The 25,489-nt window shown below is 45.6% G+C and overlaps 1 protein-coding gene across 1 annotated transcript in view; it reads left to right on the forward strand.

Annotated features, from left to right (window-relative positions):
- LOC135058077 (hexokinase HKDC1-like) overlaps positions 1-25,489 on the forward strand; it is a 117,902-nt gene that overhangs the window by 4,495 nt on the left and 87,918 nt on the right. The window contains exons 4-5 of the mRNA XM_063963702.1: positions 1,944-2,039; positions 24,840-24,939. Of these exons, the coding sequence (XP_063819772.1) occupies positions 1,944-2,039; positions 24,840-24,939 (196 nt within the window). The remainder of the gene's footprint in view (positions 1-1,943; positions 2,040-24,839; positions 24,940-25,489) is intronic.

Raw genomic sequence — 25,489 nt, forward strand, 5'->3', positions numbered from 1 at the left:
GTGCATTTGAATTATTCATTATACATATGTTGAATTATTCAGAAAACGCATTCAATGACTGAAAAAACACGTATCATTTTACATAATACCTTTATTTTATGTACTGTGTCTTTAAAACCAGAATAAAGGTAATTTGCATGTAAAGAGACTACAATATCAAGAAAACATTTTTCCTATACAAAGACATATATACAATTATACCAGTACGTGGCATCCAATGTTATAAAAGGTCAAAAGTGTCACGTGGCAAAAAAACATAAAAACTGTAATAAAAGTTTGCATGAATCTCTGATTTAGGCAATGAAGTAGTAAACCCTCTGCATTCTCATGTGAAGTTCATTAATACGATGTTAAAAATGAACAGTCTTGTCCAGCTGGTATAGACACAAACTGCAGATGAACTGAACAGGAAGCTTACCGGTCCAATATATGCTGTGCAAACATGAAACAATACTGTTGGTGGCAGTGAGTGCTTATTTCACCTGCCAGCTGTATTTCCCGGCCGCTGTCACTCTGCCGCACTGCTGGTTGGCCACATCTCCCACCACTGAGACTCATGAGGCAGACCTGTGGTAATTGTCTCAAGCGCGTAGGCACCGAAGTCACTTATGGCTCTTAACGGTTTGTCACAAAGTCGACCGCTGGATGAATGCTCCCAGGATGCAAAGTTGTTTTCAGGATGATTTAGTGGCAGTCCCTGTAATGCGTTTCACACCCTTGGGTGCTTTGAAAAGCACTCAAAGGTGCAAAATGCGTTAGGAGGACTACCACTAAAGCACTCTTTGAAAAAGCACCCAAGGTTGCAAAACGTGTTAGTGGGACTACCACTAAAGCACTCTTTGAAAAAGCACCCAAGGGTGCGAAACACATTAAGGGGACTACCACTAAACAAATTACAAATTACCCTTATTCTGGTTTTAAAGACACAGTACATAAATTAAAGGTATTATGTAAAATTAATTATACGTGTTTTTTTCAGTCATTCAGGCAGTTCGGATGGTGTAATGGTTAGCATTACTGCCTCACAGCACTGAGGTCATGAGTTCGATTCCCGCCATGGCCCTAACTGTGCGGAGTTTGTATAGTCTCCCTGTACTTGCGTGAGTTTCCTCTGGGTACTCCGGTTTCCTCCCACAATCCCAAAATATACTGGTAGGTTAATTGACTCCCAACAAAAAAATTAGCCCTAGCGTGAATGTGCCTGTGTGTACATGTGGTAGGGAATATAGATTGTAAGCTCCACTGGGGTAGGGAATGATGTGAATGGGCAAATATTCTCTGTACAGCGCTGCGGAATATGTGTGCACTATATAAATAACTGGTAATAATAATAATAATAATTGAATGCACTTGGTACATTTATACAGCGCAATTTTCTGAACAATTCCTTGGTTAACCAAAGGTCTTTGCAACCTTCTGTTTCCATTAGTGTGTTGTGTGTACACAGACACTACTGGACTGATATTGCTCCTAAAAATATTAATTAGGTTCATCATTATATATATATATATATATATATATATATATATATATATAGTCATGCATTATATTATTTATCTTTCATACAAACGCCTAAAATTCCTAGGTCCCATATGTTGAATTATACTGCACAGTGCTAATCTAAGTGATTAATCAGGTACATCCCTAAGCATGGGCCCCTACTACTGATTTACCCTGGTGGGCCCTTCGACACTGCCTATGGCAAAACTCAAATCTCATAACTGCAAAATGCAACATTTCAAATCATTGAAATCAGGAATATTGTTCTGTTTGCAGAGTGATTGTGTGTGTGTGTGTGTGTGTGTGTGTGTGTGTGTGTGTGTGTGTGTGTGTGTGTGTGTGTGCGTATGTATATGTGTGTGTATATATATATATATATATATATATATTTTATTTATTTTATTATGTGAATAATAGTTCATGTTCTGTGGTTACTGTTTAAGGGGGTCTTAATTTCATGGACGAAAAACTATAAAGTGAGAGGGGTTCAACAAACTGATGTGGTCAGCTCACTGCGTAAAACCCTGAAGAAAAGAAAGGTATGTTTTCAGTCTCCCTTATGTATCTTATATAGAAGATATTGTGGCAGTATGCAGCAGTTTTTGTCCTTTATCTGTAAATAAGCAGATATGAAAAACAAGACAAGGATTGAGCTGCTGCTTAAATAAGTATTTTTGCTCTGTATTTATTCATAGGGTCACCTACATTAGAGGGGATATATATACGGCTTGTCAACAAGCATGGAACCGGAAGACAGGTGCTGGGAAAGTGGGAAATGTGACTTGAAGCAATTTATGCACGCTGGCAGTACAATGCTGTACAATTCATCATGTATACAGTTGTACTGCCGGTATACTTACAATGCTATAAGTAACATCCCAGTGCCTGCCTTACAGGTACACATTCTGCTGGTCTGCATTCTAATCATCAACAAGCAAACTACACCACCTCTATAGTGAGGGAAGATCTACCATACTGTACTGTGACTGTACTGTATATATTGTATGGCACTGGCTCCAATTGGTATACATCCCACACTGAAAGTGCGGGCGCATGCGGAGGATGGGTGCTGCGCATGTGCCCGCGAGGCGATCGGAATAATTCTGGTTGGATCGCGATTTGCGATCCAACCTGAATTAGCCCCCTTGTCAACATTTTTGTGTCGACACTATGAACGTCTACTGTTTGTTCCACCCAAGCTATAATTAGATCAGTGTACAATTACATGGAGTTTTGGACTGTGGGGATGATTCAGAGTTGATTGTAGCTGTGGTAAATTTAGCACAGCTACGATCAGGCACACTGACATGCGGGGGTGACGCCCAGCACAGGGCTAGCCCGCACCGCATGTCAGTCCCTGCCCCGTCGCAGAAGTACAAAAGCATTGCACAGTGGCAATGCCTTTGTACTTCAGGAGTAGCTCCCAGCCAGCGCAGCTCCTGCACGCTGGCCGGGAGCTACTTGCCGCTGCCCGGATCGCAGCGGCTGAGTGTGATGTCACACATCCGCTGCGGCCCGCCCCGTCATAGACCGGCCACGCCTGCATTGGCTGGACCGCTCCACTTGAACGGCGGCTTAATGCCACCATCCCGCCTCCTCCCACCTAACGACTGCCTCTGCCTGTCAATCAGGCAGAGGCGATTGCTAGCTAAAGACAGCCGCCAGCGCATGAGCAGTTCAGGCCTGATCGCTGCTGTGCAAACACGCACAGCACCAATCAGGTCTGACTTAGCCCCTATGTAAAGATGGTTGGTGTAATCAGTGTATATGAGCCTGTTATATAAATCTGATCTGCTGGGTATACTGAACCCAGAATATATAGCAGTATTCAGGGTGGTCAGATATAACATGTGCAGAGAGAGTTAGATTTGGGTGGGGTATGTTCAATCTGAAATCTAAATTGCAGTGTAAAAATAAAGCAGCCAGTATTTACCCTGCATAGAAATAATATAAACCACCCACATCTAACTCTCTCTGCACATGTTACATCTGCCCCACCTGCAGTGCACATGGTTTTGCCCAACTGCTAACAAATTTGCTGCTGCGATCAACTCAGAATTAGGCCCAATGTTGTGATGCTGGAGCTTTATAGATTCCTATCTTATATACCAAAGGTTCCCAAACGCGGTACTCAAAGCACCCCAACGGTCCAGGTTTTAAATGTATCCATGCTTGCTCACAGGTGACTTAATTAGCACCCAATGTTTCTCTAGAGGATAGGAGACTGGTTGTAGTAGGCAATAACGTAAGCTTAGATGAAAAGCTGATAACCATGGAGAGTGCCTTGGAGATTCCTCCGGTTTGTTTAATGTAGTCATTAAATAGGATTTTAATTACCTACCGGTAAATCCTTTTCTCGTACTCCGTAGAGGATACTCGCGTCCACATTAGTACCATGGGGTAAAGATGGGTCCACTAGGAGCCATGGACACTTTAAGAATTTGATAGTGTGGGCTGGCTCCTCCTTCTATGCCCCTCCTACCAGACTCAGTCTAGGAAACTGTGTCCGAGGAGACATACATACTTTGAGAGAAGGATATAAAAGGATAGTGGTGAGATTCTGAACCAGCGCACACAAACTAGAGGAAAGCCATGCTAACCAAACTTTAAACCAGGAACAGCAACCACTGAACCAACAGTTCTTACCAAGTAACCGTGCAGGAAGAAACGAAGCACTGGGCAGGCGCCCAGTATCCTCTATGGACAACGAGAAAAGGATTTACCGGTAGGTAATTAAAATCCTATTTTCTCTTACGTCCTAGAGGATACTGGGGTCCACATTAGTACCATGGGGATGTACCAAAGCTCCCAAACCGGAAGGGAGAGTGCTGAGGTTCCTGCAGAACTGATTGACCAAACTGAAGGTCCTCAGGGGCCAAAGTATCGAACTTGCAGAACTTAGTAAACGTGTTCGAACGTGACCAAGTTGCTGCTCGGCAGAGCTGTAAAGCCAAGACACCCCGGGCAGCCGCCCAGGAAGACCCCATCGACCTAGTAGAGTGGGCCTGTACAGATTTTGGACACGGCAAACCTGCCGTGGAATAAGCATGCTGGATAGTAAGCCTGATCCAGCATGCAATTGTCTGCTTTGAAGCAGGACACCCAATTTTATTGGGATCATAGAGAACAAACAGCGAGTCAGATTTTCTGTGACGAGCTGTCCGCTTCACATAGATCTTCAAAGCCCTCACAACATCCAAGGATTTTGAAGTAGCAGAGGTGTCAGTAACCACCGGAACCACAATAGGTTGGTTGATATGAAACGCAGACACCACCTTTGGAAGAAATTGCTGACGATTTCTGAGTACAGCCCTATCTTCATGAAAAATCAAATAGGGGCTCTTGTGAGACAATGCCCCCAGCTCCGACACATGCCTCACAGAATGCCAACAGCGTGACGGCCTCCCACGTAAGAAACTTGACGTCTACATCCTGTAAAGGCTCAAACTATTCTGATTGCAGAAACTGCAACACCACGTTGAGATCTCAAGGTGCCGTAGGAGGCACAAAGGGCAGTTGGATGTGCAGAACCCCCTTCAAAAATGTCTGAACCTCAGGTAGAGAAGCCAATTGTTTCTGGAAGAAAATGGATAAGGCAGAAATATGGACATTTATGGAGCCCAAACGTAGGCCCACATCCACACCTGACTGCAGAAAAAGGAGAAAACGTCCCAGTTGAAATTCTACCACAGGAAATTTCCTGTTCTCACACCAAGAGACGTATTTTTTCCAAATATGGTGGTAATGTTGAGACGTTACCCCCTTTCTGGCTTGGATCTGGGTTGGAATAACCCTATCCGGGATCCCTTTCCGGGCTAGAATTTGATGCTCATCCTCCACGCCGTCACACGTAGCCATGGTAAGTCTTGATAGACGAACGGCCCCTGTTGGAGAAGGTCCTCGCGAAGAGGTAGAGGCCACGGGTACTCTAGGAGCATCTCCAGTAGATCCGCATACCATGCCCTTCCTGGCCAGTCCGGAGCAATGAGAATTGCGTGAACCTTTACCCTTTTTATTCTTTTGGGAATCTTTGGGATCAGTGGGAGTGGTCGAAACATGTAGACCATCTTGTAGACCCATGGAGTCACCAGAACGTCCACCGCCACTGCTAGTGGGTCCCTCGACCTGGAACAATACCACTTGAGCTTCTTGTTGAGACGAGAGGCCATCATGTCGATTTGTGGAATTCCCCACTGCTTCCCAGTTGTCTGCTCCTGGAATGAAGATCGCGGACAACGCCACAGCATGTCTTTCTGCCCAGAGGAGAAGCCTTGTTACCTCTGACATTGCTGCTCTGCTCTTCGTTCCGTCTTGTCGGTTTATGTACGTTACTGCCGTCACATTGTCAGACTAAACTTGAATGGCTTGACCTTGAAGAAGATTCGATGCCTGTAGAAAGGTGTTATATATGGCCCTTAGTTCCAGAATCTTGATCGGAAGAATGGCTTCCTGACTTGACCATTTTCCTTGGAACTGTTCCCCTTGGGTGACTGCTCCCCAACCTCTGAGGCTTGCGTCTGTGGTTATCAGAATCCAATTTTGAATCCCGAACCTTCGGCTCTCGGTCAGGTGAGAAGTCTGAAGCCACCACAGAAGAGAAATCCTGGCTTTTGGGGACAGACGGACCCTCTGGTGCATGTGTAGATGCGATCTGGACCACTTGTCTAACAGATCCAGTTGGAAGGGCCTTGCATGGAACATTCCGTACTGTAGCGCCTCATAGGTGGCTACCATCTTCCCCAGAAGGTGAATGCATAGATGCACCGATATCCGGGTTGGTTTCAGAACATCCTGCACCATTGACTGGATCACCAATGCCTTTTCCAACAGAAGGAATACCTTCTGTGCCTCCATATCCAGTATAACCCCAGGAGCGGAAGCCGCCGTGTTGGTTCCAGATAAGATTTTGGTAGGTTCAGAATCCACCCATGATCCTGGAGTAGTCGGGTTGAGAGGGCAATGTTGTCTAACCACCTCTTCCTGGATGGTGCTTTTATCAGCAGATGATCCAGGTACGGATGATCCCTGTTTGCGGAGGAGAAACATCATCTCTGCCATTACATTGGTGAACACCCTCGGTGCCATAGAGAGGCCAAATGGCAGGGCCTGGAACTGGTAGTGACAGTCCTGTAAGGCAAACCTTAGATAAGCCTGATGATGTGGCCAAATCGGAATATGAAGGTACGCATCCTTGATATCCAGAGACACCAAGAATTCCCCCTCCTCCAGACCTGAGATCACGATCTCAGAGACTCCATCTTGAACTTGAACACCTGTAAGTATGGGTTCAACGACTTAAGATTTAAAATGGGCCTTACCGAACCGTCCGGTTTCGGTACTACAAACAGGTTGGAATAATAACCCTGGTTTTGCAGCTGAAGTGGAACTGGAACAATGACCTGAGTCTGTACCAGTTTTTGAATTGCTTTCTGTAAAGTCATATTTGCTTCTTTGCTTCTTGAGAAACTGGTAAGCCTGATTTGAAGAATCTGTGAGGTGGGAGGTCCTGAAACTCCAGTCTGTAGCCCTGGGCTATTAGATCTTTGACCCAAGGATCCTGGCATGACGTTTCCCATATGTGACTGAAGAATCTGAAATGGGCTCCCACCTGACTGTCTTCCAGGCAGTGCGGTCCACCATCATGCTGAAGGCTTAGAGGAAGCAGAAACGGGGTTCTGTTCCTGTGAATCTGCAGTTGTTGGTTTTCTGGGTTTACCTCTATTGCCTTTGAAGGCCATAGAAGAACCTTTGGTTTTGTTTTTAAACTTTGCTGTCCGAAAGGACTGCAGAGTTGGAACAGTGTAGGATTTTCTAGCCGGGGAAGCTGCGGAAGGAAGGTATGTAGACCTACCCGCCGTAGCCTTGGATATCCATGTATCCAGTTCATCTCCAAAAAGGGCTTCACCTGTGAAAGGTAGGCTTTGCATGCCTTTCCTGAAATCCGGGTCCGCAGTCCACTGGCGTAGCCACAAGCCCCTGCGTGCTGACACTACCATGGCAGTGGTGCGTGCATTGAGTAAACCAATTTCCTTTATGGCTTCAACCATAAAGTTAGCAGGATCCTGTATATGCTGTAGGAGTAAAATTATCTCCCCCCTGAATAAGGAATCTAAATAAAGCGTTTTTATTGACAATACAAAAAACATTACAGAGCCAGGAAATGACAGTATAGTCATATAAAGGTATTGCCAAATAAGATGAGTATCGTCACAGTAAGCCATGTATAAAAGCATTACAAAATAAGTTTGAAAGTTCTGATATCTGTTAGAGATGAGCGGGTTCGGTTTCTCTGAATCCGAACCCGCCAGAACTTCATGTTTTTTTTCACGGGTCCGAGCGACTCGGATCTTCCCGCCTTGCTCGGTTAACCCGAGCGCGCCCGAACGTCATCATGACGCTGTCGGATTCTCACGAGGCTCGGATTCTATCGCGAGACTCGGATTCTATATAAGGAGCCGCGCGTCGCCGCCATTTTCACACGTGCATTGAGATTGATAGGGAGAGGACGTGGCTGGCGTCCTCTCCGTTTAGAATAGATTAGAGAGACACTTGATTTACTAATTTTGGGGAGCATTAGGAGTACTCAGTACAGTGCAGAGTTTTGCTGATAGTGACCAGTGACCACCAGTTTTATTTATAATCCGTTCTCTGCCTGAAAAAAGCGATACACAGCACACAGTGACTCAGTCACATACCATATCTGTGTGCACTGCTCAGGCTCAGGCCAGTGTGCTGCATCATCTATTATCTATATATAATATTATATATATCTGTCTGACTGCTCAGCTCACACAGCTTATAATTGTGGGGGAGACTGGGGAGCACTACTGCAGTGCCAGTTATAGGTTATAGCAGGAGCCAGGAGTACATAATATATTATATAGTGAGTGACCACCAGACACACAGTGCAGTTTATTTAATATATCCGTTCTCTGCCTGAAAAAAGCGATACACACAGTGACTCAGTCAGTCACATACCATATCTGTGTGCACTGCTCAGGCCAGTGTGCTGCATCATCTATATATATTATATATCTGTCTGACTGCTCAGCTCACACAGCTTATAATTGTGGGGGAGACTGGGGAGCACTACTGCAGTGCCAGTTATAGGTTATAGCAGGAGCCAGGAGTACATAATATTATATTAAAATTAAACAGTGCACACTTTTGCTGCAGGAGTGCCACTGCCAGTGTGACTAGTGACCAGTGACCTGACCACCAGTATATATAATATTAGTAGTATACTATCTCTTTATCAACCAGTCTATATATTAGCAGCAGACACAGTACAGTGCGGTAGTTCACGGCTGTGGCTACCTCTGTGTCGGCACTCGGCAGCCCGTCCATAATTGTATATACCACCTAACCGTGGTTTTTTTTTCTTTCTTTATACATACATACTAGTTACGAGTATACTATCTCTTTATCAACCAGTCTATATTAGCAGCAGACACAGTACAGTGCGGTAGTTCACGGCTGTGGCTACCTCTGTGTCGGCACTCGGCAGCCCGTCCATAATTGTATATACCACCTAACCGTGGTTTTTTTTTCTTTCTTTATACATACATACTAGTTACGAGTATACTATCTCTTTATCAACCAGTCTATATATTAGCAGCAGACACAGTACAGTGCGGTAGTTCACGGCTGTGGCTACCTCTGTGTCGGCACTCGGCAGCCCGTCCATAATTGTATATACCACCTAACCGTGGTTTTTTTTTCTTTCTTTATACATACATACTAGTTACGAGTATACTATCTCTTTATCAACCAGTCTATATTAGCAGCAGACACAGTACAGTGCGGTAGTTCACGGCTGTGGCTACCTCTGTGTCGGCACTCGGCAGCCCGTCCATAATTGTATATACCACCTAACCGTGGTTTTTTTTTCTTTCTTTATACATACATACTAGTTACGAGTATACTATCTCTTTATCAACCAGTCTATATTAGCAGCAGACACAGTACAGTGCGGTAGTTCACGGCTGTGGCTACCTCTGTGTCGGCACTCGGCAGCCCGTCCATAATTGTATATACCACCTAACCGTGGTTTTTTTTTCTTTCTTTATACATACATACTAGTTACGAGTATACTATCTCTTTATCAACCAGTCTATATTAGCAGCAGACACAGTACAGTGCGGTAGTTCACGGCTGTGGCTACCTCTGTGTCGGCACTCGGCAGCCCGTCCATAATTGTATATACCACCTAACCGTGGTTTTTTTTTCTTTCTTTATACATACATACTAGTTACGAGTATACTATCTCTTTATCAACCAGTCTATATTAGCAGCAGACACAGTACAGTGCGGTAGTTCACGGCTGTGGCTACCTCTGTGTCGGCACTCGGCAGCCCGTCCATAATTGTATATACCACCTAACCGTGGTTTTTTTTTCTTTCTTTATACATACATACTAGTTACGAGTATACTATCTCTTTATCAACCAGTCTATATATTAGCAGCAGACACAGTACAGTGCGGTAGTTCACGGCTGTGGCTACCTCTGTGTCGGCACTCGGCAGCCCGTCCATAATTGTATATACCACCTAACCGTGGTTTTTTTTTCTTTCTTTATACATACATACTAGTTACGAGTATACTATCTCTTTATCAACCAGTCTATATATTAGCAGCAGACACAGTACAGTGCGGTAGTTCACGGCTGTGGCTACCTCTGTGTCGGCACTCGGCAGCCCGTCCATAATTGTATATACCACCTAACCGTGGTTTTTTTTTCTTTCTTTATACATACATACTAGTTACGAGTATACTATCTCTTTATCAACCAGTCTATATTAGCAGCAGACACAGTACAGTGCGGTAGTTCACGGCTGTGGCTACCTCTGTGTCGGCACTCGGCAGCCCGTCCATAATTGTATATACCACCTAACCGTGGTTTTTTTTTCTTTCTTTATACATACATACTAGTTACGAGTATACTATCTCTTTATCAACCAGTCTATATATTAGCAGCAGACACAGTACAGTGCGGTAGTTCACGGCTGTGGCTACCTCTGTGTCGGCACTCGGCAGCCCGTCCATAATTGTATATACCACCTAACCGTGGTTTTTTTTCCTTTCTTTATACATACATACTAGTTACGAGTATACTATCTCTTTATCAACCAGTCTATTTTAGCAGCAGACACAGTACAGTGCGGTAGTTCACGGCTGTGGCTACCTCTGTGTCGGCACTCGGCAGCCCGTCCATAATTGTATATACCACCTAACCGTGGTTTTTTTTTTCTTTCTTTATACATACATACTAGTTACGAGTATACTATCTCTTTATCAACCAGTCTATATTAGCAGCAGACACAGTACAGTGCGGTAGTTCACGGCTGTGGCTACCTCTGTGTCGGCACTCGGCAGCCCGTCCATAATTGTATATACCACCTAACCGTGGTTTTTTTTTCTTTCTTTATACATACATACTAGTTACGAGTATACTATCTCTTTATCAACCAGTCTATATTAGCAGCAGACACAGTACAGTGCGGTAGTTCACGGCTGTGGCTACCTCTGTGTCGGCACTCGGCAGCCCGTCCATAATTGTATACTAGTATCCAATCCATCCATCTCCATTGTTTACCTGAGGTGCCTTTTAGTTGTGCCTATTAAAATATGGAGAACAAAAATGTTGAGGTTCCAAAATTAGGGAAAGATCAAGATCCACTTCCACCTCGTGCTGAAGCTGCTGCCACTAGTCATGGCCGAGACGATGAAATGCCAGCAACGTCGTCTGCCAAGGCCGATGCCCAATGTCATAGTACAGAGCATGTCAAATCCAAAACACCAAATATCAGTAAAAAAAGGACTCCAAAACCTAAAATAAAATTGTCGGAGGAGAAGCGTAAACTTGCCAATATGCCATTTACCACACGGAGTGGCAAGGAACGGCTGAGGCCCTGGCCTATGTTCATGGCTAGTGGTTCAGGTTTTTTGGAAGGGACATCCTGCGTGACACTGCAGTGCCACTCCTAGATGGGCCCGGTGTTTGTGTCGGCCACTAGGGTCGCTAATCTTACTCACACAGCTATCTCATTGCGCCTCTTTTTTTCTTTGCGTCATGTGCTGTTTGGGGAGGGTTTTTTGGAAGGGACATCCTGCGTGACACTGCAGTGCCACTCCTAGATGGGCCCGGTGTTTGTGTCGGCCACTAGGGTCGCTTATCTTACTCACACAGCGACCTCGGTGCAAATTTTAGGACTAAAAATAATATTGTGAGGTGTGAGGTATTCAGAATAGACTGAAAATGAGTGTAAATTATGGTTTTTGAGGTTAATAATACTTTGGGATCAAAATGACCCCCAAATTCTATGATTTAAGCTGTTTTTTAGTGTTTTTTGAAAAAAACACCCGAATCCAAAACACACCCGAATCCGACAAAAAAAATTCGGTGAGGTTTTGCCAAAACGCGTTCGAACCCAAAACACGGCCGCGGAACCGAACCCAAAACCAAAACACAAAACCCGAAAAATTTCAGGCGCTCATCTCTAATATCTGTACATATTGTCCAGAGGTACATGAATAAAGAACTCTTGCGTAGTAGCCCCACGTAGTGAGTATCATCATTTCCATAGGTTCTGCACACTATGGCCCTCATTCCGAGTTGTTCGCTCTGTAAAAATCTTCGCATCGCAGCGATTTTCCGCTTAATGCGCATGCGCAATGTCCGCACTGCGACTGCGCCAAGTAAATTTGCTATGCACTTAGGAATTTTACTCACGGCTTTTTCATCGTTCTGGCGATCGTAATGTGATTGACAGGAAATGGGTGTTACTGGGCGGAAACAGGCCGTTTTATGGGCGTGTGGGAAAAAACGCTACCGTTTCCGGAAAAAACGCAGGAGTGGCCGGAGGAACGGAGGAGTGTCTGGCCGAACGCTGGGTGTGTTTGTGACGTCAAACCAGGAACGACAAGCACTGAACTGATCGCAGATGCCGAGTAAGTCTGGAGCTACTCAGAAACTGCTACGAGGTGTGTAATCGCAATATTGCGAATACATCGGTCGCAATTTTAAGATGCTAAGATTCACTCCCAGTAGGCGGCGGCTTAGCATGAGCAAATCTGCTAAAATCCGCTTGCGAGCGAACAACTCGGAATGACCTCCTATATACACAAGCATGCCTGACATTTTCTAAAGAAAAACAATCCAGCTAAATAACGATACGAAAACAAAAACACAACCAGAAAAAACATGGGAAGACTGGTAATAAATATTGTGCACATTTTAGTGCGAACGAAAGCAATATTATAAAAGAAGTCTTATTCATAGAACACACATTAACATACAAATCAGCACTCAAACTTCGCTACCTAAAAAAATCACAAATAAGTAGCTCAGACAGGCATATCAGCAACCATTTGACAAATGTAAAAATACAAAGGTTAGAGCTTGGTAGAGTTAACCTCTATATACGTAAGAGGAATCCATCGACCTGGCCCAAATATTCTGAAACCTATTGATAGCACCACGGGACATATATTTAAATTGTCCGTGTTCTGTAGCGTCATTAACCAGGGCTAACCATGCCCCGAAGACAAGGCCTGTCTGCGCAAGCCACGAGTGGGCTATACAAACCTTTGCCAGTGTGCATAGGTTATTAAGGTATTGGACATTAGGGCCGCTAAGTGCTTCCTCCACCCCAGCCCCTAATACACAAGCTTTGGGCGTAAGTAGCTCAGCAGGGATACCAGCAGATACAATAGCAGCTTTAACCTGAGACCAGAAACCAAAGACTATCGGGCACTACCATAATAGATGACAAAAGGAGCCACAATCCGCTGTACATTTAGGACAGACGTCAGAGGACCTTCCGCCAAATTTGACTAACCGAACAGGGGTCAGATAGGTTCTATGTAGAATAAACAATTTTATCTGTTGGTAGCGTATAGAGGCAGTGGCCTTACGTGGGAATTCTCTGGCTGCCTCCCAATCTTCATCACTGAATGGACCAAGGTCATCTCGCAGCCGCAGGAGAGTGTCTTTGTGATGAGTAGTCATCAAAAATGAGTAAGCCTTAGAAATAGATTTTACTCAACCCAAGTTAACAATAAAAGTCTTTGCAGGGGAGGGAGTAAGGACGGGTAGGTTATCTTTAAACTGGACCTGGAGAGCGTGCCTCAGCTGTAGATATCGAAAGAAAAGGGTGTGTGGCAAATCAAATTCATCTTTCAGTTGTAGGAAAGATTTAAGGGCACTGTTGCAGTATAATTGACCAGTTACAACAATCCTCCTAGTCCCCCACACCTGACAGCCAGACAGAGAACCCAATTCAGACAACCAGCGAGAATGCCAGAGGGGAGTATCAAGATCGAGGCTATCGGACTTAAATAGAGCCCCAACCTCTCCCCAAATCTTGATAGCTTGAGAGAGTGTGGGAGGTGCATGGGAAAATGATTCACCACTGAGAAATATTTGTCAGGGAGTAAAACCCAGGGCCACCCCCCGTAGCAGAACATTAGACAAGGAGTCCGGGTCACTGTCCCAAATCCATAAACCCATGTTAGCCAGTTGAGAGGTATAATAGAATTTAAAATGGGGGAGTGCTAAACCGCCTTCTATTTTAGACCTTGTAAGTGTATTTATGCCAGTCCTGGGGCGTTTATTAGCCCAAACAAGGGACGAAAGGATACTATTCAGCTTTCTAAAAAAGTAGGCCGGGATGGAAGCTGGAGATTGCTGCAAGACATATCAAATTTTGGGTTGCACTATCATTTTGATAAGGTTAATTCATCCAGTTACCGTAAGAGGAAGCTTACACCACGTTTTTGATTTTTCCCTTAAATAATCAAGTAGTGGTAGTAAATTATTGGGTATAAAATTAGCAGAGTCGTTGGTGACTATTACCCCCAAGTATTTGAACTGAACAACCCATCGCAATGGCAAAGGTACCTCAGGGTCAGGCGGGGAAGGGCCTCGCAAGGGCATTATCGAAGATTTATTCCAGTTTATAGTTAAGCCAGAATACCCACCAAAAACCTCAATCTAGAACAGCCGGCATAGCGACCTGTAGTCACATAAAAACAATAAAAGGTCATCTGCATATAAAGCTACTGTGTCAACCCTATTATGTAGGTAAAACCCCAGTATATTGGGATTAGATCGTATAATGTAGGCTAACGGTTCAATGGCAATAGCAAATAATGGGGGTGACAGGGGACACCCCTGCCTGGTACCCAGAGACAAGGGAAAGGATGCAGAGACGTAGCCATTGACAGAGATCCTAGCTGTCGGTTGGTGATAGAGGAGCTGAACCCATTTGATGAAGATGGGACCGATTCCCATGCAGCGCAGGACTTCCCATAAATATAGCCACTCAACCGAGTCAAACGCCTTAGTGGCATCTAAAGAGACTATAGCATAGCTAGATTCCTCTGCATGTTCAACCTGGAGATGAGTAAAGAGCTGCCTTAGAGTGATAGAGATGGACATTCCTGGCATAAAACCGGTTTGATCTGGATGAATGACGGTAGTGATTACATTATTAAGGCGTATGGCCAATATTTTCACCAGTATTTTAGCATCCGTGGGGATCAGGGAAATTGGTCTATAGGAATCAGGGAACTGTAGATCATTTCTTGGTTTCGGCAACACAACTATAATTGCCTCAGACATAGAGGCTGGGAAAGTGTTAGCCTCCAAGAGGTTGTTAAACAGTTTCAGTAATCTGGGAACAAATGTTGCAGAATGTTTGCTGTATAATTCAATGGGTATGCCATCTGTACCTGGGGCTTTACCACCCGGAAAGGATCGGAGAGCCATGTCCACCTCATCCAATGAAAGGGGGGCTTCCAAGAGATCCCTAGCATCTACAGTCAGTTTGGGTAAATCAATCGTAGAGAGAAACAATTGTATGTTAGGAAGGTGTATATACCTCTATAAAATGAAAGGAAGACATCGGCAATATCTGGTGTAGTATGAACCTCTCTGCCCGACTCATCAACAAGCTGTAGGACGAGCAGAGTGAACTAAGTGAGCAAGATAACTACCCGGTCTATCAGCATGCATATAATAATTGTGGGACCTAAACAAAAGACTGCGTAAGTTGCGTTCATTTATATGAGATAGCCATGCTGACCATGGGGGTAATTCTGAGTTGATCGCAGCAGGAACTTTGTTAGCAGTTGGGCAAAACCATGTGCACTGCAGGGGAGGCAGATATAACATGTGCAGAGAGAGTTAGATTTGGGTGGGGTGTGTTCAATCTGCAATCTAAATTGCAGTGTAAAAATAATGCAGCCAGTATTTACCCTGCACAGAAACAAAATAACCCACCCAAATCTAACTCTCTCTGCACATGTTATATCTGCCTCCTCTGCAGTGCAAATGGTTTTGCCCAACTGCTAACAAAGTTCCTGCTGCGATCAACTCAGAATTACCCCCCATGCTTGGTATAATTTTGAAGAGGCTATTCTTTGAATCAGCGTGCCCCTCATATATGCTTTAAATGAATCCCAGATAATGTCCACGGATGCAAAGCCCTCATTATCACTGAAATAGCTATCCCACATAGCCTCAAGGTCAGAATTGGTCTGCAGTTGAAGGAGCCATGATGGACAAAGCCTCCAAAATACCTGACCCCTCTGGCACTCTACATCAACCATCAGAGACAAGGGAGAATGGTCAGACACCCCTCTAGCTTTATAGTGAACGTCAATGATTTGAGGCATCAGATAAGGAGACACCAAAGCTAGATCAATACGGGAGAAGGCGTGATGGGATTTTGAAACGCAAGAGAATTGTCTAACATTGGGGTTTTTTAATCTCCAAATATAAACCAGACCCATAGTATCCACAAATTTTGTAAACCCAGAAGGGCCGCTTCCCAGGTCAGTCACAGATGCCACCCTCCATTTGTCCAGATAAGGATGCATGAGGTTGTTAAAGTCCCCCATGCATATAACAGGGGCATTAGGGGACTCTGCGACAAAGGAAGCTGCCAGCTTCATCACTTCATAATTAAATGGAGGTAGTATATATACTGCTAGGATAAAATAGGGCTGAGAGTGAAGTGTACAATCTAAAAAAACGTATTTACCGTAGGGATCAGTTTTAAATGCATTTAGTATAAAGGGCACTGATTTTTTTAATAAGCACTGATACTCCCCTGAAATAAGAAGTATGGGATCCATAATAGGCCCAGTCCACCCATGGCCTGTGCAGAGATAAAAGCTTGCTGCCTTCTAAGTGAGATTCAGTGAGACAGATCACATCTGAGTTATACTGTTTTAGCAATTTAAGAACAAACGACCTCTTTATCCTGTCATTTACCCCGCAGACGTTCCACGTATGGAAAGTCAACTTAGATCCAAAAAGAAAAAAAAGAGAGGGTCAAAAAGGATAACACAATGCACCGTCCCATAGCCATCCATCTGAGCGAGCCACAATAACATTTAACAAACGCAGCCATTTGAAAAAATGAGACATCCAAAAAATCAAAGCACAAATATCAAGAAATAAAAATAAAAACAACACAATAATAGCCCAAGACCCCACAAAACAACCCCCCACCTCGTTTACCACCCCCAACCTTGGCATACTTAGAACCAGAACTAGAAAATATAAACCACAAACAGGCTAGTCAATAGCTGCCTAGAGTACAGGAAAAGCGAACAAACCACCCACCAACTGTCCCCCCAAGCAGCTAGAGAAATTAAAGAAAGAAAATACAATATAGTAAACGGGAGCAATGTATAGAAAAGCCACCAAAGCAAGAGAGCTCCCAAGTACATACCATAACAAAACCATTATATGGCCGGTTCCCTAGCCATATATAAAAGAGAGGTATGCCACCCCTATCTAGACATAAAAATATAAGGCATTATGAATATGGAAAGAAAAATGGAGAACAGGGAAGTTACACTGAAACAGCTGTATGCCCAAATGTAGAAATAAAAGCAAGAGTCAGTCTGGAACCATTTGACGTCCACCCGCAGCATACCGATCCAACCAAGTAGAGGCTTCACGTGAAGCGTGAAAGAATTTAGATTCCCTGTCAGCATTTACCCGGAGTTTGGAAGGGAACAACATGGAGTAGGACAAATTCAGATCCCGAAGTCTGCGTTTCACTGGGATAAACTGAGCTCTGTCCTTCTGGACTTCAGCAGCAAAGTCCGGGAATGCAGCAATCTTCACCCCGTTTCTGGTCAAGGGGCCTTTAGTGCGACCCAGACGTAAAACTTTGCAGAGGAGGTGTACCAGCTGGCGGAGGGCGGTTAGGTATTCTATGAGTCCGCTCAACTGCGAAATGTGGAGTGAAGGAGTCCTTTCCGTATAATTCCAGAAGCCAAGACTCCAGGAACGATTCTGAGGAAGAGCCTTTCTCCCTCTCTGGTATCCCCACGAACCGTATATTATTCCTACGGCGGTGTCCCTCCATATCTGGGAGCTTGGACTGTATAACAGTGATTTGCTGAGATATAGCAGAAACATTAGAGTTGAGAGGAGTATAGGAGTCTTCCAGATTTGAGATGCAACTCTCCACCTCCCCGACTCGCTCACGTATGCGTTGCACATCTTGCCTCAAAAGCGACAGGTCACACTGCACCCTCTCAATTTTGTCAGATAACCTCTTCTCGCTGTTCGCTATAGTCTCTAAGACTTGTTGTAGCGACGACTGAGACGGAGCTGCAGTAGCAAAGTCTTGTGAGAGATCAGAATCAGGCTGGCTATCTGCAGCAGGGGTAGTAGATGCTGTTGCCCCGGCATTTCAAGCAAATTTTTCCAGCTTGGCAGCTGCAGCATTTGGATGGTGGTGTTTCACCATGATGATAATGGGGCAGAATATGTATTCCAAAAATCCTGGGAGAACTATGGAAATGCTGGTAAGCAGGACTCTAGACTTGTAATCGGGAAGCAGGAATGTCTCCCACACCAAATGGGAGCAGGGCAAAGATGGCCACCGCACCCTCTATTCCCCTTCCTCAGAGTACCTGTATGGAGTCTGGAGGAGATCCAAGGAACCAGGGTGTCAGCACTGCAGGGTAGAATTTTATAGTGCTGCTTCAGCCGTCCTTCTGTCCTGCAGAGCCGCCCACCAGCAGACGCACAGCCAGGGAGCCTCTGTGCGCCGAGTGGGAGCCAGAGAAGGACCGGAAGAGTGAGGGAGGACCGGAGCTCCGTTCAGACTGCAGGGTTGCACAGGACGCCAGCCGGAGCGCGCACACCAGTGGTTCGGGCAGGCAGCAGAGATCACCCGCGGAGGCAGCAGCAACCAGAGAGCACAGGTGGGCTAATTAGACACGGAAACCAGGCTTAGGATCTGTTATATAGGATGTGGGACCCGGGAGCTCACACAGCCCACGTCCTACTCACTTGCCGCCGTGGCTACGCCCCCTGGATAAGGAATCTTACCCATCAATTAGATTACCTGACCATTTTGTAATGACCCTAGAGATCCATGCACAAGCTATAGTGGGTCTCTGGGCCACCTCCGCAGCTGTGTACAGAGATTTGAGAGTGATCTCAATCTTGCGGTCTGCAGCATCCTTCAAGGAAGCTGCCCCAGGAACATGTAAAACTATCTTACGTGACAGCCTAGAAACCGATGCATCAACTATTGGTGGGTTTTCCCATTTTTTCCTATCATCCTATCATCCTGAGGAAACGGGAAGGATGTGAGTAACCGTTTTGTGACTTCTTGTCAGGATTTACCCAAGTTGCTTCAAATAGGGAATTTAATTCCTTAGATGCAGGGAAAGTAGCTGAGGATTGCTTTTTCACATTAAAATAAGATTCCTCCTCGTCCTCTGACACCTTATCAGGAATGCGCAGGACATCTCTAATAGCTTCTATCAGGGACTGTATTCCCTGTGATAAAGCTGCATCCCCCCCTCCCGAGTCCACCTCACCCTCCTCTGGGTCTGATACATCATCATCATCGGTATCAGCCTGCATGATTTGGGCCAGAGTACGCTTCTGTAGACAAATGGCAGGGGTCTGAGACGATGGAATGACCACTGAATCTCTATTCATGAGGTCATCAACAGATTGCCTTAAGTATTGCGTCTCCTTCTCATTTTGGGATAATTTATTCAAAATATTTGAAATCATCCCTTTTAATGAATCTAACCATACTGGTTCAGATCCACTAGCCTGAGAATGTACTATCCTGAGTACACTGCAGTGATCCCTCAGATTGAGAAAAACACTCTGCTGTGCATGATACACACTCCTTTGACATAGTAAATGTCACAACTGAGGGCTGGTGTTAACCTGGAACAGCCTCAGTTGTAGGGGCTGGTGTAAATGTAAATCTGGGCGGTAGAATAGGACTCCTAGACATACAGATGGCTTGAACCACCAGTGTCCGAAGGTGTGACCACAACAACAAGGATACAATTAATGTTTGTTTATTGAACACAGTTCTGATGGTACATTGGCAGTTGCAAAGATATGATATGAAAAATGATTAAAAACAGTACACAGTTCCACAAGAAGTAGCAAAGCTAGTATTCCCTTAGGTGTGGTATCCGCACAAGGCTAGCTTGGGAGATTAGGAGATGGAGAGTCCTTTACCATCACCTAGGTGCTGTATGGTAGATGGAAGCTGGAACTGGTCAGCAGATGTTATACAGAGGTTGAACGTGCTGTAGAGCGAGTAATACACGGAGACTGATGGTTTTGCCGGATGGAACCGGTAACAAAGAACTGTGAATGGAGTGCAGATGAACCAGTGTTAGCAGAGGAGTTGAATGACACTGGTGACGCTAGAGATCGATGAATTTGAAGAACAGATGACTTGAGCACTGAGGATATTAGAGAAACCGATGGCGGAGCACAGATGAACACAGCTGAGAGCCAGATGCTGGAAGCCGGTGTTTTAGAGCACTGACAATAGCAGAAGGCAATGAGAATACTATGGAGTCAGGCAGGCACGGCAAGGTGGTGATTGGTGCGGGTCTCTGAAGAACTGAAGACACAGGAGCTGGAATACCGGGAACATAGTTAGTAATCACAGAGAGCAGAGACCAGATACACTGGTAATGACAACCAAAGCACTGACAACCTCTTGGTTCAGGATCAGTCCTTTTATACCCTCAGCAGTGCAGAGATTGGATCAGCAATCAGGCAGAAGTCAGCGATGCTGTAGATTGGAGGAAATAGCGTCATGTGATCAGAACCAACATGGCTGCGCCCATACTGGTCTTTGGAGGGAAATCTGGTTTGTAATCCCATATGGAGCTTTTACAGTAATGGCGGCTGCGGCCGCAGGGGACAGTGGACGTCAAGCTGCACAGCAAACCCACAGAGCCAGCGGCAGAGGCCACAGCGGGCGAGAGGCACCGCACAGACCTATAGTGCTTGGAACTTGTAATAATAGCGGCAGAGACCGTAGCTGACCGGGGACGCTATGCAGATCCATCCGGGCGCTGAGAGCGCAGCAATGGCGGCGGAGGTCGCGGCTGACAGGAGACGCTATGCAGAGCCGTCCAAGTGCTAAGAGTATAGTAATGGCGACGGAGGCCGCGATGGGCTAGGAACGCCATTCCAATTATAAGAGTTCCTTGTGACAGCATCTGCGGCCTAACAGAGAGGAAATATGAAGTGGGAATGTTTAGCAGCATGATTGAGACCCGGCCCTGGAACGCTGAGCCAGCCTCAGGAGACACCTGAAAGGTAAATTATGGTGTCCTGTAACCCAGATCGTGACAGTAAATGTGAAAGAACACGCACGCACGCACGCACGCACGCACACGCACACACACACACACACACACACACACACACGAAATAGGTTAAAAGCACAGTTAACCCACACAGAGCCCTTCTAGGGAGACACAGAGTATAATGGAGCCAGCCACACAGCGCCCCTGCAGCTAAAGAACAAGTTTAGCTGGGTCGCAAACTAAGTATCCTTAATAGGGCTTAGTACACCAAATATTGCTCCCCCCCTGCTATGACCACCTGGTACCGCTGAGGTGTTCTGGAGTCCTTGTGGAGGAGCTGCGCTTCCCTGCCAATCTGCCTGTGTATAGCCGCAGAGGGAAAATGGCGCTGGTGAGCTGCTGGATCCGCTCATAGTGAAGCCCCGCCCCCTTAATGGCGAACTGTCTTTCTGGGTTTTTTATACTGGCTGAGGTAAATATTCTGTTCTACAATATTCTGTTCTACAGTGGGTTAAAATCCCCTGTAGTGTACTGCCAGTGTGGGTATCATTTGTGGCTTCAGCTCGCCCCTCACAGTGGTCACACTGTGTCTCTGAAGCCTGGAGCGCAGCCTGTATGTCAGCGCTGCGCTCCTACCCTTGTGCCGCCATTGCAGCCGGCAACCCACTAATCGGGACGCCGGCCACCTACTCACCACTCTACTGACTGTACGGTCGCCGTGGTGGGGCTTGCGAATAGGACCCTCAGGAGCTCAGTGTCCTGTTAGCGGGGAATGGGACCATTTACCCTAGGGAGGTTGGGCCGTTCCACCCCCTAAGTCCCACGAAGCAGGCAGGCAGGTGCCATCCAGACCTGCCTGAAAATAAAAAATAGCAAATAAATGCAGAAAACTCTTCAGGAGCTTCCCAAGCGTGATCGGCTCCTCCGGGCACATTTTCTAAACTGAGTCTGGTAGGAGGGGCATAGAGGGAGGAGCCAGCCCACACTATCAAATTCTTAAAGTGCCCATGGCTCCTAGTGGACCCGTCTATACCCCATGGCACTAATGTGGCCCCCAGTATCCTCTAGGACGTAAGAGAAATTATATTACGTGCGGTCTATATGGGATACTGTATTTTCACAGATGCAGATATAACAGGTTTATACCTCATTTATTAAAATGTAAAACAAATGTGTAGTGATTTAGAGCAAATAGAGTAATAGAAAGTGTATATCTCAATCAAAACTGATACAACCACTGTAAATAAATAGGGCCACATAAAGATCCTGCCAGTACTAGCGGGTAAGGAAGGATGTGGCTAAGCCACATTTTGAATACCAGGGCCCTCCTTACATGCTGCTGCATGTTGAGCTATGTAGCGCGCCACTGCACAGTCTCCATGATGCTACATAACCACTTAACTGACAATTTATTTCGCCAAAAACCGCTCCGAAATTGTCGGGGTTTTTTATGAGTGAATTAGGTGAACAACATAAATTTAATCCTATCCCAAATGATTTTAGTTAAAAAAAAAAAATATATATATATATATTTATTTTATTTATTTTTTAATCCCCCCCCCCCCCCCCCAAAACATCGAAACATGGATCGGGAACATCATGATCATCAGAACATCAGGAACATTGCAACCATCGCGGCTTTAATTTTGAAAGCCGGGACAGCCTCCAGGTATACAGGGGTGTTCGCGGGGTTGCTTGGGGGGGTTAATTTACACTCCCCAGCGTCTGCCATTGTCTGCAGCCACTGGAGGGGGAGATCCTGCCATGCTGACCGATCAGCAGTGATCGGCAGCACGACAATCAGTACGGGAGAGTGCAGGGAGGCAGCAGCGGAGGGAAGTTTCCAATCCCTGCTGCTGCTAACACTCTCTATCTGACTGGTCGCATCCTGTGCGACCAGGTCAGATAGAGCACTTGCAGGCATGGTCGCTTCTGATGCGACCATGCCAGGCAAGTGGTTAAGGAAGGCATCATATCCTTTACCAAGATGGCAACTAATGATCTTCTGCGCATGTAGGGGGTGAGCAGGACTGGATGAAGGGCAACATGGGCCTGGGGCTGAAAATGTTTTACGGGCCTATACCAAGAAGGGGAGGAGCTGTGACCAGTGTTGTGTGGGTGTGGTCAGTGCTGTGTTGGTGTGATCAGTGACATGTGGGTGTGTACTTATACTTATCATGCTTATGATTTATGGCTGATCGTGTGGCCAACTAGGTGACTTCACTTGTCATCATCAGACTGTCATGATGATGGACCTGTTTTTATGGGGAGGACTGGAGCTGGAACTCCATCCGCCCCATTGTTAATCTGGTCCTGGAGGCAAGAGTACTACAGTGAAACAGGAACGTCTTCCACTTAGCTCCCAGAGACCCTGCAATATCCTGAGCCTAGCTGCTACCAAGCCACATCACTACCATTTGTATATAAACCGCTACTGTCCTACTTCACCAGCTGGTGTATGTTCCGCTCAAGCTCTGCTCCATTCAGATACTGGCACCCCTATCACCAGAGATGGACTGGGGACGAAAAGTGTCCCTGGCATGTTTGTGAAAGGGGTGAGCATGCTGTGAAAGGGGGTACGCAGACACTATTCATGGGGGCGATCTGTGAGTCAGGGGGCTGTGGACTCGCAGCACGCCCCTGTATTTCTTAGCAACCAGCACTTCAGGCGGCAGGAGGATAACTAGAAGTGCCGGATGGGCAGTCCGGCCCTGCCTTTCACACATATCCTTTCGACCCAGGCTTTCACCGGGACTTGCAACTAGACCTGGGTCTCGGCTATGTATGAACAGACCTGGCCCGGTTCAGATGTCTGGAGTCCGCGACTCTGCTTGCTACCAGGATTATTCCAGGGACCGACTCAGGTTGCTTGCGGTCTGAAAGGCATTACCTGGGCCATGCCCAAGCATCCACCATAAGCTGGAAGACATGGGTCCGGTGTAAATGGTGATGCCCTGAGAATAACCCAGGTCTATCACCTACGTGTGAAAGTGGGTAAGTACTGAAACTCTGGCTTCACCACGTGTCGGGGGTCTGAGCCGGGTTAAAGCTGGTGTTTATGTGTGAAAGGGATATGAGTGTATGTAACTGTGAGTATGGCTATACCAACATATTACTCCTCAATAAACCACACAATTGGTTAAGTACTGGGATGTTTGGTGACATTGGATCTGCTGGTTTATACTATTACTCTGCTGTTACCATTGGCAATAGTACACATATATTCAATACCATACAGCTTGGTCATTGAAGAGTGCAAAGCCACGCCATCTTGGGAGGGTGGCTACACGTCTCCGGGCACCAAAGACTACTGAGCTAAGAACTTTGTACCCACCACTCCCAGCGTTCAACAGCCCAGGAAATATCAAAGGTATTTGTGGAGTTAAGGAAGGTGGTACTCCTTTTTAAAAAAAATATTTATAGAATCAGGGAGAAGAAATTGGGGGGTTTCAAAAGTAACAGTTGTCGTAGACAACTTAAGACAATTTATGAATGCATGGGATAAACATATTGTAATTGTTAGAAAATAGTGAGGAAAAAAAGCTACATTTTATTTGTCCTAAAAATACACACACATACACACACACACACACACACACACACACACACACACACACACACACACGTGCACACGTGCACACAAGGAGCAATGTGTACTTTTCTGCTTTTGAGTTCTGTGTTCTTAGATTCAGTAATGCAAGATATATATTTTTTCTTTTCAGTACAGCAATGTGGAAGTCCTGGCACTGGTTAATGACACTGTGGGCACAATGATGACCTGCGGATACGATGACCAATTGTGTGAAGTTGGTGTCATTGTAGGTAAAAGAAATTCACAGGTGTTAAGAGATCAATTGTCACACATCAGATTATACTGGCTACATAGAGGCTGATTTGTAGGTCATGTGTACAAGACCATTAGCAGTGTGCCTTCATAGGTAATGGTTTATGAAGTTGCTCATGATTAGGAATTAAGCCAAGTGGGAGTAGAATGAAACACCGGGCCTCAATCAGAGATGTACGCAAATGCATTTGCTGTTGCGATGCGGTACGCATCGCTGTGCACAAATACACAAATGTAGCAGCCGCCAGGATTTTTATAAAGACGCCCACTGGTGACACCACTTGCATACAAAGATGGACCCATCGGACGCACATTGTAAATGTTTGAGTTGCCACTCCCCCATTACCTCCCACAGGCGTTCCCTGACTGTTGATCATTGCAACTAAAACTTCACTGCTACCTCTGCTGCAAGACCATCACGGCACATATGCACTCATATACAGTGGCAAAAACTCTCTCCACTGCATACAAATCGGCATTGCGTCCATCTCTGACTCAGGCCAACTACTCTTCTACAGTAGTGTGACA

This window comes from Pseudophryne corroboree, chromosome 3 (assembly GCF_028390025.1).
Source record: "Pseudophryne corroboree isolate aPseCor3 chromosome 3, aPseCor3.hap2, whole genome shotgun sequence".
Taxonomy (NCBI): domain Eukaryota; kingdom Metazoa; phylum Chordata; class Amphibia; order Anura; family Myobatrachidae; genus Pseudophryne; species Pseudophryne corroboree.